Source organism: Phaethon lepturus, unplaced genomic scaffold (assembly GCF_000687285.1).
Source record: "Phaethon lepturus isolate BGI_N335 unplaced genomic scaffold, ASM68728v1 scaffold37071, whole genome shotgun sequence".
Lineage (NCBI taxonomy): Eukaryota > Metazoa > Chordata > Aves > Phaethontiformes > Phaethontidae > Phaethon > Phaethon lepturus.
Window position 1 is genome coordinate 41,757 of NW_010519847.1, and position 13,790 is coordinate 55,546.

The following is a 13,790-nucleotide window of genomic DNA, read 5'->3' on the forward strand; positions in this document are numbered from 1 at the left end:
ATGCTGTAAAAACAGATGCAATAGAAAATAATGAGACTTTTCCTATATAAAACAGCCAATAAGCCAAGGGCAGGATAACTAGTAGCTTATATAAAGCTCTTTAAGATCTACAAAACAAAATCAGTATGAAATGCAGCTCTTATTAACATGGATGTTTATTCCACTATCCCTTCAATTTGATAGAGGGTGACATTGATCTTTTGCTGGAGAAATTTTATCAGGAAAACCAAGGGCACATCTCTTCATCACTTTCTGCTTCAGTGAATAAACCAACAGCACTGAATGGAACTGGAGCAGCTGTGTGTACAAGTAAGTAAGGAGGATTTTCTAAAAAGGTAACAGAGTAGGGTACTTGAAACCAGGTCTCTGGGTGTGCAGTTAGATCCACCTGGGCAGAGCCCTAGGCTCTTGAAGGCAAAAGTCCTGAGGCAAACAATAACTCATGTCTTGAGATATTCAGATTTATGCTGATGGCTCCTTTGCTTCATTCCACCGGGTATTGTAGTCTTTGAAGCTCTCTTAATTCTGTGGTGGCAGAACGCTGTTGCACAAGTTCACTTTCACCTCTCAGACATTTAAGAGACTTACATGACCAAAACACCCAAAGGCAGAAATATTTCTTTGTATATTCCATATAGATTTTCATAAACTGGAACTCCCGTTCATAAGCAAAGTACCCTAAAGAGTAGATCAGTCATTCTTCACCAGATGCTAACATTTTGCATTAGATTAGACTTTGGGCATATATCTAAATAGAATTTTGCCTTTTTCCAGGTTATGAGATTGAACGACATCAGATTCGTCCATTCCAGCTAGCAGTGGCTCAGAAATTGCTGTCTCATATTTGCTCAATTGCTGACTCCAGCACTCAAAATCTTGATTTGGGTTCCTTCGAGAAAATTGATTTCTTGATTTGTGTTCCACCCTCCGAAGTGACTTATCAGCAGACTTTGTTTCATCTCTGGCACTCAGGTGCTCATTAGTTAGCTTTATTTTAGATTTACAGGACATTGTTAAATGCATTTGTATTTATATAAAATAATACTGACATTTGTTCCATTTCTTTAGGTATTTTATTAGAACTTGGATTAGAAAAGGAACATCTTACAAAGCAGAGGGTTGAACAGTATGTTATGAAATTAGATGCAGAGGCACAGATTAAATTCAAAGTCTTTTTACAAAACTCTATGCAGAACCCACATACACTGTTTGTCCTAATCCATGATCACGCACACTGGGATCTTATGAGGTAAGAAAACTGTAACTTCTTTTTGGAGAAATTATTATTGTTTATATTAGCTTTCAAGATCAGCTTTCTGATTTATCCCTTCCTTCATTTTTGTTTGCATCTTTCTGCTAACTCTATCGTCCCATGCATCAAACAAACATGTTTTCTTTTAAGGTCCTTCATGACTTATTCTTATCCTGCTTATTATATTATGCCTCAGTGGAACATTCCAGATTTTCTTGCTCACCATTCTTATCTTCTTTCAGCCACAGCTATTGTTTTTTTTGCTGGTTGTCATTTGTTCAAAGGAAAGCTTCCTGTGAAAGTACACAGAGCTCATTATCCTCTGTCAGTGTCCTCTGGGCTGTAAAACATGCAAAAACCCTCCACAGTCAGTAGACAACTAGTAAGCCAAGACTGCTGCTTATTTTTTTAAACTGATTAGAAATTTTCCAGTACAATGTTTTTTCTGCCCAGAATCACTGATTTGTAAGAATTGAAAGCTTCTGTGGATACACAGTAATGTGAGGTAGACTTCTCGGGGAAGCAAGGAGGTTTCTGTCCAATGTTTACCAAGTTCCCCGTCAGCACAACTCATTGCTTCCCTCACAGAGCCCTGTTTCCTTGGCTTCTCAGCAATCTGCCTGCTGAGAAGTTGGGCTGCTTTTGCTTTCTGGCTCCTGAGGCACTGGGGAGCTTGGAGAGCATTCTGAATTCCAGAAAGACCAATATATTGCAACTTTGGGAGCATAGTAGTGTTTCGGAAACCAAAAACTATGGAATCTCGCTTGTGAATGAAATGACAAGGTCTTGTCTTTCACACTGGTTAAGAATGATGATTTTCACCAAAACTTTATTTTTACATGTGAGGGTTTCCTATTCAACTCCTCTGTATCTTAGGAACTTAAAATTGTCACAGCCTGTAAGGCATTTATTCATGTAACATCCTTGAGTGGTAGGGAAGTACCTGTACTGCTGCTTAACTCTGATATTTTTTCCTTTTATCAAATAAAGATATGTAAGTGACAAACAATTAAATGACTATTCTGCACAGCAGGATTTATGCCACCTAATGGAAGTCAGTTAGATGAGGTAAAACATTAAAAACACCTAAAACAGGAGAGTAATTGCCTGGGATGGCCCACACAGTCACAACAGAGACACGGGCATCTCTGAGGACTGACTTAGTTCATGGGTGGACATGACCAATTTCTGCAGTTACTTACCTCTCTGCTGGTAAGGGAAGGAGCTTGCAGTGACTAGGCTTGTAACTTAGTCACTGCAGGTAAATGCCAAAAATGAAATAGCATGAATTTGGACTGAAGTTTTACACCAGAGCAAGGAATTGACTGTAGGTGTTCCAATGATGCTGGCATTTGCCCTTAGCAATAACTATTCTTCCCTTTCATAATAGCTCTACTGCAGGTAGTTTCCCTTTGTTTTTCTGTCATACTGACTTACGGTCTGTCATTTTCTGTCTTGATTTTTGTAGGTAAGAATTATATTTTCTTAAGGGCAACACTAACAATCTGGCCAAAGTTACTACAGGACTATGTGTCTATTGATAACCACCAAAACATCAGCTTCCTTTCATCCTTTATCTCTCATATTCTGGTAGCTGTGAGGGACTGGTGATTTGCGAGCTAGAGAGCTTATCAGACTTACAGAAATTTTGAGCTGCAGTGAAATAATTTGCATTTCTTTTCTCATCCTTCTACGCAACAAAAACAGGGCAAAGAATAGAGTCCTAAGTTCCTTGTACGTGTTTAACTTCGATTTCACATCCAGGTTAAAGCTATTCCACTGACAAACATGTTCCCTTGTGCTGATCACTTTGGAGAGTTTTTGGGTTTCTTTTTTGCAGTGCTATGCATAGCCTTTATCCTCAAACAGAACTGTCTACAGGACTTGTTGATAGACTGTTGAACTGCAGGGAGGTGAAAGAGGCGCCAAATATTGTGACCCTCCATGTGACTTCCTTCCCCTATGCGCTGCAGACACAGCATACTCATGTCAGCCCTTACAATGAGATCCACTGGCCTTCTTCATACAGCAATGTAAGATGGATGCTTCGAGGTGCTTTTGTGAGCTTTTCATAAGTTATTTTACATTTACATACTTGACGAAACTGTGGCCACCCCATGATTTTTGTAAACAAGAATGAAGTTTGCATGGCAGCTTTTTCTTGTTCAGTCTTTGGCAAGTTCTTTTTCCCTGTGCTTATCCTATCATTTCTTGCTTTTTTCTTTATTCCTTTTATATCTTCTGTAAGCTGTAGTAGCTCTGCTGAAAATCTTTGAGCTATGTATCTGGAGACCATCTGAAAATCTGTCTCTAGTGCATTACTGCATAAGTATATGGATTTTCTTCATATGTGTGCATATTTGTTCCATACATAGGTGTTCTATCTGTATATGTATGTGTATATGTAGGGAGAGAGAGAAAGAAACAAGGAAAAACTGGGTCAAACTTCTGTTCTCTCAAAAAAATTAATTCTGTTTTTTTCTCTCCTCGTTTTAATATATCTGAGTAGATATATGCTTATTAAAGAATGTGATTGCAAATATATCGGATACCAATGGTTAACATATTGAAAATTAATAGTTGACAGACTTACCTTTATATTTTTATTGCTTCATTTGATTTAGGGTGTAGATTTATACCATGAAAACAAGAAATACTTTGGACTGTCCGAATTCATTGAGTCCACCCTCTCTGGACATAGTATTCCGCTGCTTCGGTACGACAGCTCTTTCGAAGCAATGGTCATGGCTTTGGGAAAGAGGTATGGTACCCTCCTTTGTTTAACACAGGAAATTTAGGAGGTGCATTCTAGTGACTCGAGTTACTTGCTATAAGCCTGGTTCTTTTTTCATTTTTCTCACTGTCCCACAAACCAGCTGTGTATTCAAGGGCATTTCACTCGTTCTTATTTTTTGTATATATTTGGCCTGTAATCTAGTCAGTCTAGGCTGCCTCTTCCTATGAACATGCACGCTGTTTAGCCCAATTTAGAATGTGTTCTTCTTGTGACCAATAGCTACTTCTATATTATAATAAGCTAACATTGCATCATCATGTAATTTCAAATGTGTTATTAATTTTGTCCAATGTTATCACTTGCTGACCCTGGTGGATTTTGATGTATAGAATTTGTGTATACTGCACTTGGATGACAAAGAGAAGTAGACATATCACTGTGGTTTGTACACTTAAATAAAAAAAAAAAGCGATAAAAACTTCAGAGCAACATCAGAGCTTGAAAATACATCATCAGTTTTCCTTGGTCCCTGTGGAGCAAGTCTAGAATCACTGCAAAAGAGTAGCGACACGTTACGTGCATGTGTGCAGCTGTGGATGAACTCTTGGGGATCTGTAAGAAGAATGAGAAAGGACAAGTAAAATCTTGTGGATTTGTATTGCTAACTGGGAGACTGAGCACACCCACACTTAACCGCTGGGGCGTGCTACAGGGTGCTTTGGAGCTCTGATCACACATATTGGGCGTTCTTCTGAGCAAGCCTAGTTCTTTTTACTGTGCACCCGAGTTTCCTTCTGTGAAAACCAGAGCATGGGAAGCTGTTGCATACCCACGTCTCTCCCTTCCATAGGCTGGGGATTGAGACAGGGTGTACCTGGGCTTGGGGACTTGGAGTGCTCATTGGATGCTGCCTACGTATTCAGTCCTCTCGGAAACAAGAGTAAGTTGGTTCAGGGCTTCAGGAAGAAAACAAGAGAAACACCCACCACCCTCCATACCCCCCTGCCCCTTAAGAAAAGCACGTAATGAAGAATGCTATTCTCATTGGGAAGAGTATATAATTTTGATTGATGATATCACTGAGTGCCTTAGCAAATATTCTGTGGTAAATTTTGTAACAGCAGTAAATTCTTGGTAACTTAAAAGTGATGTAACCTTACTGGACTACTTGCTTAGTAGAATTTTACTAAGGAATGGAGAGACAATATCAGTTCTGATGGTGAAATGATGCCTTGCAAAGTCTATCCAACTGCAATTTGGTGAGATTCTGTTGTATAGTAGATACAAAGGATTCTTTACAGGAGAAAATCCTGAGTTTACTATATTTTTTAAAAAATATCTTTTCCACTTTAGCCTTTAATACTTCACTATTTAATTCACCATTTATTTCAGGTTCCCCAGATTACACAGTGCAGTGATAAGGACTTTTGTTCTCATACAACACTACTCTGCAGCTATGATGGCAGTGTGTGGTCTTTCTCAGATGAAGAATTACACCTCAGTTGAAACTCTGGAAATCACCCAAAACCTAATAAACTCTTCAAGACAATGCCCTAGTGGTCATGGCCTCATGGTAGTGTTGAGAATTCCATGTACTCCGCTGGCTGCAGTGGCATATGAACGTCTGTATAATGTAAGGGAAAGACTAGCCCTTGAAGATAACTTTGAAATAATCTTGGGAAATCCTAATTCTGGAATCACAATAGGGAAGCACTTTGTGGAGCAACTAAAGGTAACTTGCAGAATGACATATACTGGGAAGCTACATTAGATGGGTAGGTGGGGAGAATTTAGTGGTGAGAGTTACAGTCATGAACTGAAGTGTGGGTCTTACTAGTAGAAATAAAAACTACTCTAAAGAGCATGACTTTTATCTTTTAGACACATTGTCTGTGACACCTCTACTGTCCTACTGCTGGTTAAAACTTGGTGATTAACTAATATGGCTAGAACTTGGCTTCCAGCAGCAACCCTCCCAAACAGTTGAACTGCTTTTATCTACAGGGACCACGAGCAATAAAGAAAAAAGCCAATTGAAATTGCCACAGTTTTATCAGAATTTTCTCACAAAATCACCGTAGTGCAAAAAGATTTTAATCAGTGACCAGTTGAGAGTTATATTATTCTTGTCACCAGCAGGTGGCATGAAGGCACCAGATCAGTGATGCTAGTTACGGGTCTTAGAGCACCCCAGTATTCACAGCTCAGGACTTTATGCTTTCTGGACCATGTTTGGTTTATGGATTAATTTATATGCTTTAGGTCCAGAGTCGTGGGTCATCTGTTTAACAAAGGCTTCTGATACTGCCTTGCTTTTCATAAAACTACGATCATCTGATCACCAAAGCAAAAACTTATTTACATTCTAGGATGGTGCAATAGATATATGGTACACTCTGTACTGTGTCTGATTCAACAAGTTAGATGAAGTCGTTTGAGATCCAGGGCCTAATTCTGATCTCATTCTGCTATTAATTAGGCATAACGTACTCCGAAAAATCAGTATTAGTTCTGAATCACATACTGGTTATCTTCTCTGACATTCATAATAGTGGTACATGTACGAATTATCAAAGGCTGAGCTGTCATACTGTTGGTCCTACTGTGTACTCCTTATCTGTAGATCAGTCTTACAGCAAAAAGGACTGACTAGTGTGAGTAAAGCAGTATAGCCTGATGCTAAATGGACAAACAATAGATCTACTTATCAAACTTCTCATGAAGTTATCAGGGAAACGGATAGCTTTGAGGGAGAGCAGGAGACTTCAGAGGGTAGCAAGTGAGGACAGTGGTGTGTGCATGTTGAACACTTCCAGCTTTCCCCTATTCGTCTAAGGTGAAAAAGTCTCATTCCTAGCTCATTTTTTTACTTGGACTCAGACATCCATGCATTATCTGCCATAAGAAGGAACCCTCTGTACTCTTCTCTCCCCCAAAGCTCCTACTCAGCTTTACTGTCCATTGTACCATATCCACGCTACCTATCCATGCCCTGGCCTCAGTGCTATGCAGCTGGGAAGATGGGAGGCTTTTCAGACTGGAACATACTGTCCCAATCTCCTCGGACTTAGAGCAGGCAGATTGTTACCTGTAATGCTCTAGGAATTCTACAATCTACCTATGTTGAAATTGGCTCTGCTCTGTGGCTTCCCTTGGTGGAACATCCATCCACTGTACAAATTGATTCATATAATGGACAATAAAAGTATATATTTATGTATTTTTATTTGTGCCATATAGATATGTCCAATAGTGTTTCTTACTTTATACAGGTCTGGCAGAAAATTGAAGATGTAGATTGGAGGCCACAGACCTATTTGGAATTGGAAGGTTTACCTTGTATATTGATATTTAGTGGTACGGATCCACAAGGGGAGTCTTTGCCACGGTAAGAAGATCCAGTATTTTCTCAGTGGCAGTTTTTTATGCATTGCTTACCAAATGGCTAAAAATTAACAGTGTTACTGGGAGAAGAAAACAGATTTCAGTGTCAAGATGTTTCTTTTCCATTTTTTGGCAGTTTTTATATCATAGCTACAAACCCCATATAAACTTCTGTTTATAGCAAGTTATAATAGCTCAGAAAATATTATGAGAGTTGTCCCAGTTTAGAAGAGAGAATAAAGGTATGTTAAAAAAAAAAAAAAGTATAGCTACTTTAGATACCTTAGGGTAGCTGAGACTTCTGCATGATGCTGGCATATGTGCCAGGAGGTGTGGAGAGATCAGTGCCTTCTGGAATGGCAGCTGGAAGCCACACAGGATGCCTTGGGGCACAAAATGCTTTTGTATGTTCAACTGAATCCCATTCTGTGTGTTAGGCTTAGAACCCAAATGATTATTCTCTTTTTTTATGCGATGCTAATGTTCAGTGCACTAGCTTAAGCTGCACAACTGGATTAAGAAAAAGAAAAGTGTATGCACCATAGTGGTAAACTTATTAAGCACAAAAGATATATGTGTTCTGTCTCATCCGTTGTTTAAGCAGATCATGACAAAATTCCCCTCTGTCTGTGTTTGTAAAAGAAATAAGGGAGTAGATTACAGTGACTTTTCATTCTAGTCCGTCTTGTTTCTCTCCAGATCACTGAGATACTGTGACCTACGTTTAATAAATTCATCTTCTTTGGTAAGGACAACCTTGGAGCAAGAACTTGGTTTGGCAGCATACTTTGTGAGCTCAGAAATTCACCCAGAGAAAGCAGTTGTGAATGATGTGTTAGAAAGTGACCCAGAGAAACTAAGCAGCACTGATAATGAAGACGAAGAAATTGCGACGGAAGGTATTATTAGTAGTAATAATAAAAGAAGCCGTAAAATTATTTGAGTTGTATTAGAGAAAGCAGAATTGTATGGATACCTACTTGGTGAGGGTTTCTGGAGTTACCCTTACTGAGTGAGCTCTGCTCCTCAGTTTTGCCTTATCTCATTGAACCTGTGTTTTCTCACCCTCCCTGCCCAGGGACTGCTGCTGCAGCAGCTTTTAAATCTCCTGCAGTCCTGCTGCTGCATCTGTTCACTCTCTCTGTCTTTTTTTGTCTCCCTTCTCTCCCCTCCCTCCCTCCCTCCTTTGCCCCGCATGTTCTGGCAGCCGCAAAGTGGAGCTGGGGCGGGTGCACCCAGCGCCTCTCCCCGTCCGGAGCTCTGCCGTCCTGCCCTCCTCGCAGGAGCGAAGCGCGCGCCTTGCGCTGCCTCTGGGAAGCCGTCACCCCATCCCCTCCCTCACAGCAGGGCCGGCTCCACCTAAACTGGCCCTGACTGATGCTGCCAAACCTATGCTTATATACTGCCAGTGATGAAGGTTCCTCCTGGGGAAACCGAATATAGTACAGCCGAGTAGTCTCTAGTTTGTAAGATATTAAATAGTATGGCTAGAAAATATAGTAACTTCTGAGTACTCCTTGAAAATGTCCATGAATTCAGATTGACAGTGTAGAGTTGATGAATTTATAATTTCTTAAGAGAGTAATTAAGAACATATAAATGTGTAAACAAAGAACAGTAATTTACCCAGGAACTGTTGGGGTTTTTTTTGATTGAGTGATTGTTGATGGGTGTTATCAGTTATCTTTAAGTCCTTTACATTTTTCTTTACTTTGCACTTTTCTTTATTGTGCCTTGTAGCTGTGGAAAACAAGGGATTTTTTTCCCTGTGGATTATTTAAATCTCAAACAGCTTTCCTTCATTTCCTTTTCTATGCTATGAGGAGGAAGAGAGCTGGTTACTGTTCACCTATTAAGCTCTTACTCATAGATAATAAAGACAGCAGAACAAAAATATTTACTTTAATCAAATATGTAGTGTTTACAGAGGAATGAAATACCTGAGGTCACACTCAGACTGCCTACAATAGAAGTCTACTTTAGATGTGATGAGTACTTCTGTCCCTTTAATTGAAGTACGCCGAGATTTTATGTGATCTGAGTCAAATGGGCACCTAAGCTGTTAGGCACCTGAATTGTAAGGTTGCTTTCCTAGTCCATGTATGCTCCTCCAGAGTCCATTTCAGAACATTTTAGATAGATAGACTTACAGTCTAAGTTTTCTGCTGGCAGTGCTGTGTCTATGTTTATCGTGGTAAAACTCTACAGAAACAAGCATTTTAACTTAGAAGCCTAAGCTAGGAACCTCAAGTGAATAGCCTTGGTGGCCGTCGAAATATGGATTTTCATCACCAAAAGCTGAGATACGATCTGGCCATAAAGCTGTAAATGTATGGGGTAGGAGGTAATTTGATAATATACTGACAAAATAGAGCTTGTTGCCTGTTTGTTTCCCTGACACTGGATTAGTGAGGAAACTAAGACATGGGGTAGAAAGAGAAAACATGGTTGAGACATGCCTAGAGATTACCAGCTCCCGGCTGCAGCACTGATTTTGTGAAGCTATTGCAGCTCAGCATAGTTAGATTTGACTATAGGCTGATCCAGTATTGTGTGCTAGGAACAGATACTCTCCATACTGAAAACAGTGTCAGAATGAGTACAAACCCCATGCAAATGCTTGTGTACTTTCCCCTGCTTTGACGCTGCAGCTGTGCCTTCTTACAAGCATACTTAAATTATATTTTGTTTTTGTTTTCCCTTACCACCATTCATGAAACAGGTTCTACTTCAGAAAAGAGAAGTCCTATGAAAAGAGAAAGGTCTCGTTCCCATGACTCTGCATCTTCATCTCTCTCTTCAAAAGCTTCCAGTAAGACCTTAAGATCATCTCTATTCAGTTTCATTTAGGACACAAAAGAGGCTTTTTATTCAGCTTATTAGATAAACAATATAAGGCATAAATCACTAACAGTTTGGTAAGGCCTATTTTAATGGGACCACTAAAGATAGTTTTTTAAAAAAATAAAGATCAGACTTCTGAAATATAAGAAATAAGATCGTTTCTTGCTTGAAAAATAATCATAGGGTGGGGTGCCTAAACCAGGCACTTTAATATGTGCCACTGAGGTATGAATGCTCAGTACTGTGATGGCCAACTGTGTTCACTGAAGCTATGACATTTTATGAAAAAGAAAACATGCTTCACATTTTTTTAAAATCTTTTGAAAATCTGGGGAAGAAAAAGCATGCTTGTTCTCTTTGGTATATTTACCTTTTTGTTTTTGCTCTGGAATGTTCACTCATTAATTTTGCACTGTTGGAAAGCTCTTTTGGAGTGGATAATTTTTTAAATCTTTCACTTTTTTAATCTGCAAACTGATGTAGAAAGCATGAGGCAATGTTGAGAACTACTACAGCTCTTTTTGATAAATTTATTTTCTCATTTTTTATACAGATAATATTAAAAGGAGAGTTGAATAAAAGTGGGGAATGTACATTGTACCGTAACTTCCTGTAAGTTGCAATCTCATGCAGCTTTTTAAAGCATGTTGTTTTTTGTCAGTGACAGTAAATTCTTTCTGATCTAATTTTAGTTTTCAACATGGTGACATGTGTATTTGGCCCATGATTTCTTTTCTACAGACATGGTGGTTACAAAAGGAAACAAAGTTTGAAAACATTTGGATAAGCTTCATCAACACTTTAATTTTCAAAATGTCTTTTTCTTCTTTGAAGTTGGGCTGCTCATCTGTTCCACGGTGTCCATGTGGCCTGCCTGTGGCTTTGTGGCCTCAACTTGCCTGCAGCTACAGAAATCTTTTTTCCTTTCCTTTTTTCTGTGCTCCTGGATATTGGTATTTTGGGGGATGTCACAGTGGTTTTACTTGAAACCATTCATACTGCTGGCAATATTTTTGTATTTTTGGCTAATGTCCTTTACTGGCGACTTTAGATTAATATGCAGCTAGAATATATCTTACTGTTTCTTGAGACCAAGAGAAACTGTGGACTTCCATTAGTTCAAAATGTGGGTTTTTTTCTGAGAACCAAGACTATTGTTTTCACCAGCAGAGGAAAGCTGTTTTTATCTATGTTCAGCTTCAGACAGATATTTCTAGTACGATGTGGAGTCTGATTCCTCAACCAGTTCTCAGTCTACTCTGAAGACCATGAAGTATTTGCATCTGCTCTTTGGAATTCACTAAGCATTAAAGGTGCTCAGAACTACTTAAAACAAGGCATTAAACCTTCAGGAAATCTTAGTAGTTAGAATACAAAAAGTAAAAATATACCACTTTCAGAAAATCAGCAATTAGCTGTGGGGTATATCTACATGACATATTCAAGGCCAACATTTGTGCGTTCAATATGTGCTCTGAGCTGACCAAAAGCTGTTATGATTGCATTAATGCATTTTGTAGCACTGGAGACTTGAGAGCCAGGTTTTATTAGATCAGACTAAGTGCTGTAGTGACACAAACAGATGAGTGTCAGGTCAGATCTTACTCAGAGGACTGTTTCTAGACGTTAATCTGTGTAGACATTTTGGTAGTCAGATGGGGTAATAGCCTGTGGATACTTATTTTTTTTACACTCTCTTAAACAATTGTTTCAGTAATTTTGTATTTGTCTCGAGTGATGAAATTGTCTATCTGATGACCACCTTAAGTGAGGAATGGATGAGGGAAGTAGAGTACAGGACAAACACTGACATCTTTCCTGTGCACTTCAGTACTTCAAAAGCTGCTTTCTTTGTTGAGATGAATACTCCAAACTAGTCCCATTATGACTTCCTGTATGAGAAAGGTGAAAGAACAAACAGGAGTGGGATTACACTGTTTGATGGGTACTCTATCTGAATGATTGTTTTTTTGTTTTGTTTAATTATGGCATTGACTAGCAGAGATAGTTGCACTGTGTTGAAATACAAATTTTCTTTTAGTTACAGCATTCTGCAGTGAGTCATCTCCTCCTTTAATAGCAGCAGGAGATACAGCAAAATCCCCCCACCAAGTCCTAAGCAACAGCGCTGAAGAAACCACAAATAACTATGAAAGGCAGAAGCAGAAAGTAGACAAAGGGGCACAGACAACTATCAGCAAACACTTGCCACCGGTAACTGAACAGCTGGATACAAAACAAAACATAAAAAGTGCCCAAATTTCCATCACCTCATCATCCTCTTCACCTTTCTCCTCCTCTTCTTCCTCCTCTGCACCTACTCATAACCCCTTCATCCTACAGACCTCTCAATGCTCCATGACCAAAGCATCAAAACAACCTCCCATAGTTTTCCTGCCCAAGCTGGTTTATGACATTATTACTTCTACAGACAGCAGTGGACTTCCCAAATCATCTTCCCTCTTGCCTTATCATTCTGTTATGTGGGCAAGTTCTTTTCGTCCTCTTATGAGTAAGATGATGACTTGCACAGAGCAGTCTCTATACTACCGCCAGTGGACAGTTCCCAAGCCAATCCATATGGACTACAACAATAGAAATGAGGGCAGGATGGACACCTTTCACCCAAGAAGGCTACTGCTGAGTGGGCCACCACAGGTGTGTAATAAGAACAAGGTATTATCATTGATTTATTTTGTTTAGTTTTATCATAATCTCAGAAAAAATAGATTAGGTATTATTACTGAATAATATTGAAGAGTGAGGTTTTTTGATGGAGAGTAAATTGCTTATATTTTACTTCCTTATCCCTTCTAATAAAATAATCTTCCTTTCTTTACTGTTAGCCTGAGCCAAAGACAATGAAGCTGCAGCAATGTTCATTTTCTGTCGGTCTCTCTCCATTAAAACATTTTAAAAGATAGTTTGCTCAAGAGATAGATTTCATGTATAATTTCAGTTTGTTAAAGTTGAATATGCATTTACATTTTGAATAAAGATCAAAGATCTTCACAAAACCACTTTCTTATGATCAATCTGAAGAGAGTTGGGAGTTTGCAATTAAGTTATTTTCTCTGTTTCCTCCACACAGCAGACAGAAATAGATGCTGTTGTAAATAATACACGCAAGAAGGCCAGTTCAACATTAGCAGAGCCATATTTACAAGATGAGTACCTGACTCAAGAATTTTTAAATTACTTGAAAAGTTATATGGGAATGGGTATAGTCCTAAGAAGTTCCTTCTCTTCTAAACTCTCTAAGAACGCTTAGCACTTATCTCTGAGCAAGGTATCTTCTAGTTCAATGAACACGTTACATGTCAAAGGTAATATCGTGCCTCTCATGTTCTTGTGAAGTATGAAGCAATGAGATAGGAAGAGACACCATGCCTACTGAGAGCATATACATGTCCTGTGAACCTCAGAAGTCAAAAAGGGTAAATCCAAATCAAGACAAAGGCCCATGTTTCCAGTTATTGTAACATCAACCCAAAGAATTAATCTAAAGATAGTTACTGATTTAACTTGCCACATAATCCACTCTTCTATGCCCATCCATGGGCATCCTAATTA

General features: G+C 38.9%; 1 protein-coding gene across 1 annotated transcript in view; it reads left to right on the plus strand.

Moving 5' to 3' along the window:
- Positions 1–13,438, plus strand: part of GREB1 (growth regulation by estrogen in breast cancer 1) — a gene marked incomplete at its 3' end in the record, with an annotated part of 38,453 nt that extends 25,015 nt beyond the window's left edge. The window contains exons 12-22 of the mRNA XM_010297180.1: positions 184–309; positions 775–972; positions 1,069–1,249; positions 3,093–3,285; positions 3,877–4,013; positions 5,382–5,721; positions 7,262–7,377; positions 8,073–8,272; positions 10,096–10,185; positions 12,259–12,893; positions 13,309–13,438. Coding sequence (XP_010295482.1) covers positions 184–309; positions 775–972; positions 1,069–1,249; positions 3,093–3,285; positions 3,877–4,013; positions 5,382–5,721; positions 7,262–7,377; positions 8,073–8,272; positions 10,096–10,185; positions 12,259–12,893; positions 13,309–13,438 — 2,346 coding nt within the window. The remainder of the gene's footprint in view (positions 1–183; positions 310–774; positions 973–1,068; positions 1,250–3,092; positions 3,286–3,876; positions 4,014–5,381; positions 5,722–7,261; positions 7,378–8,072; positions 8,273–10,095; positions 10,186–12,258; positions 12,894–13,308) is intronic.
- Between the last annotated feature and the right edge of the window lie 352 nt (positions 13,439–13,790).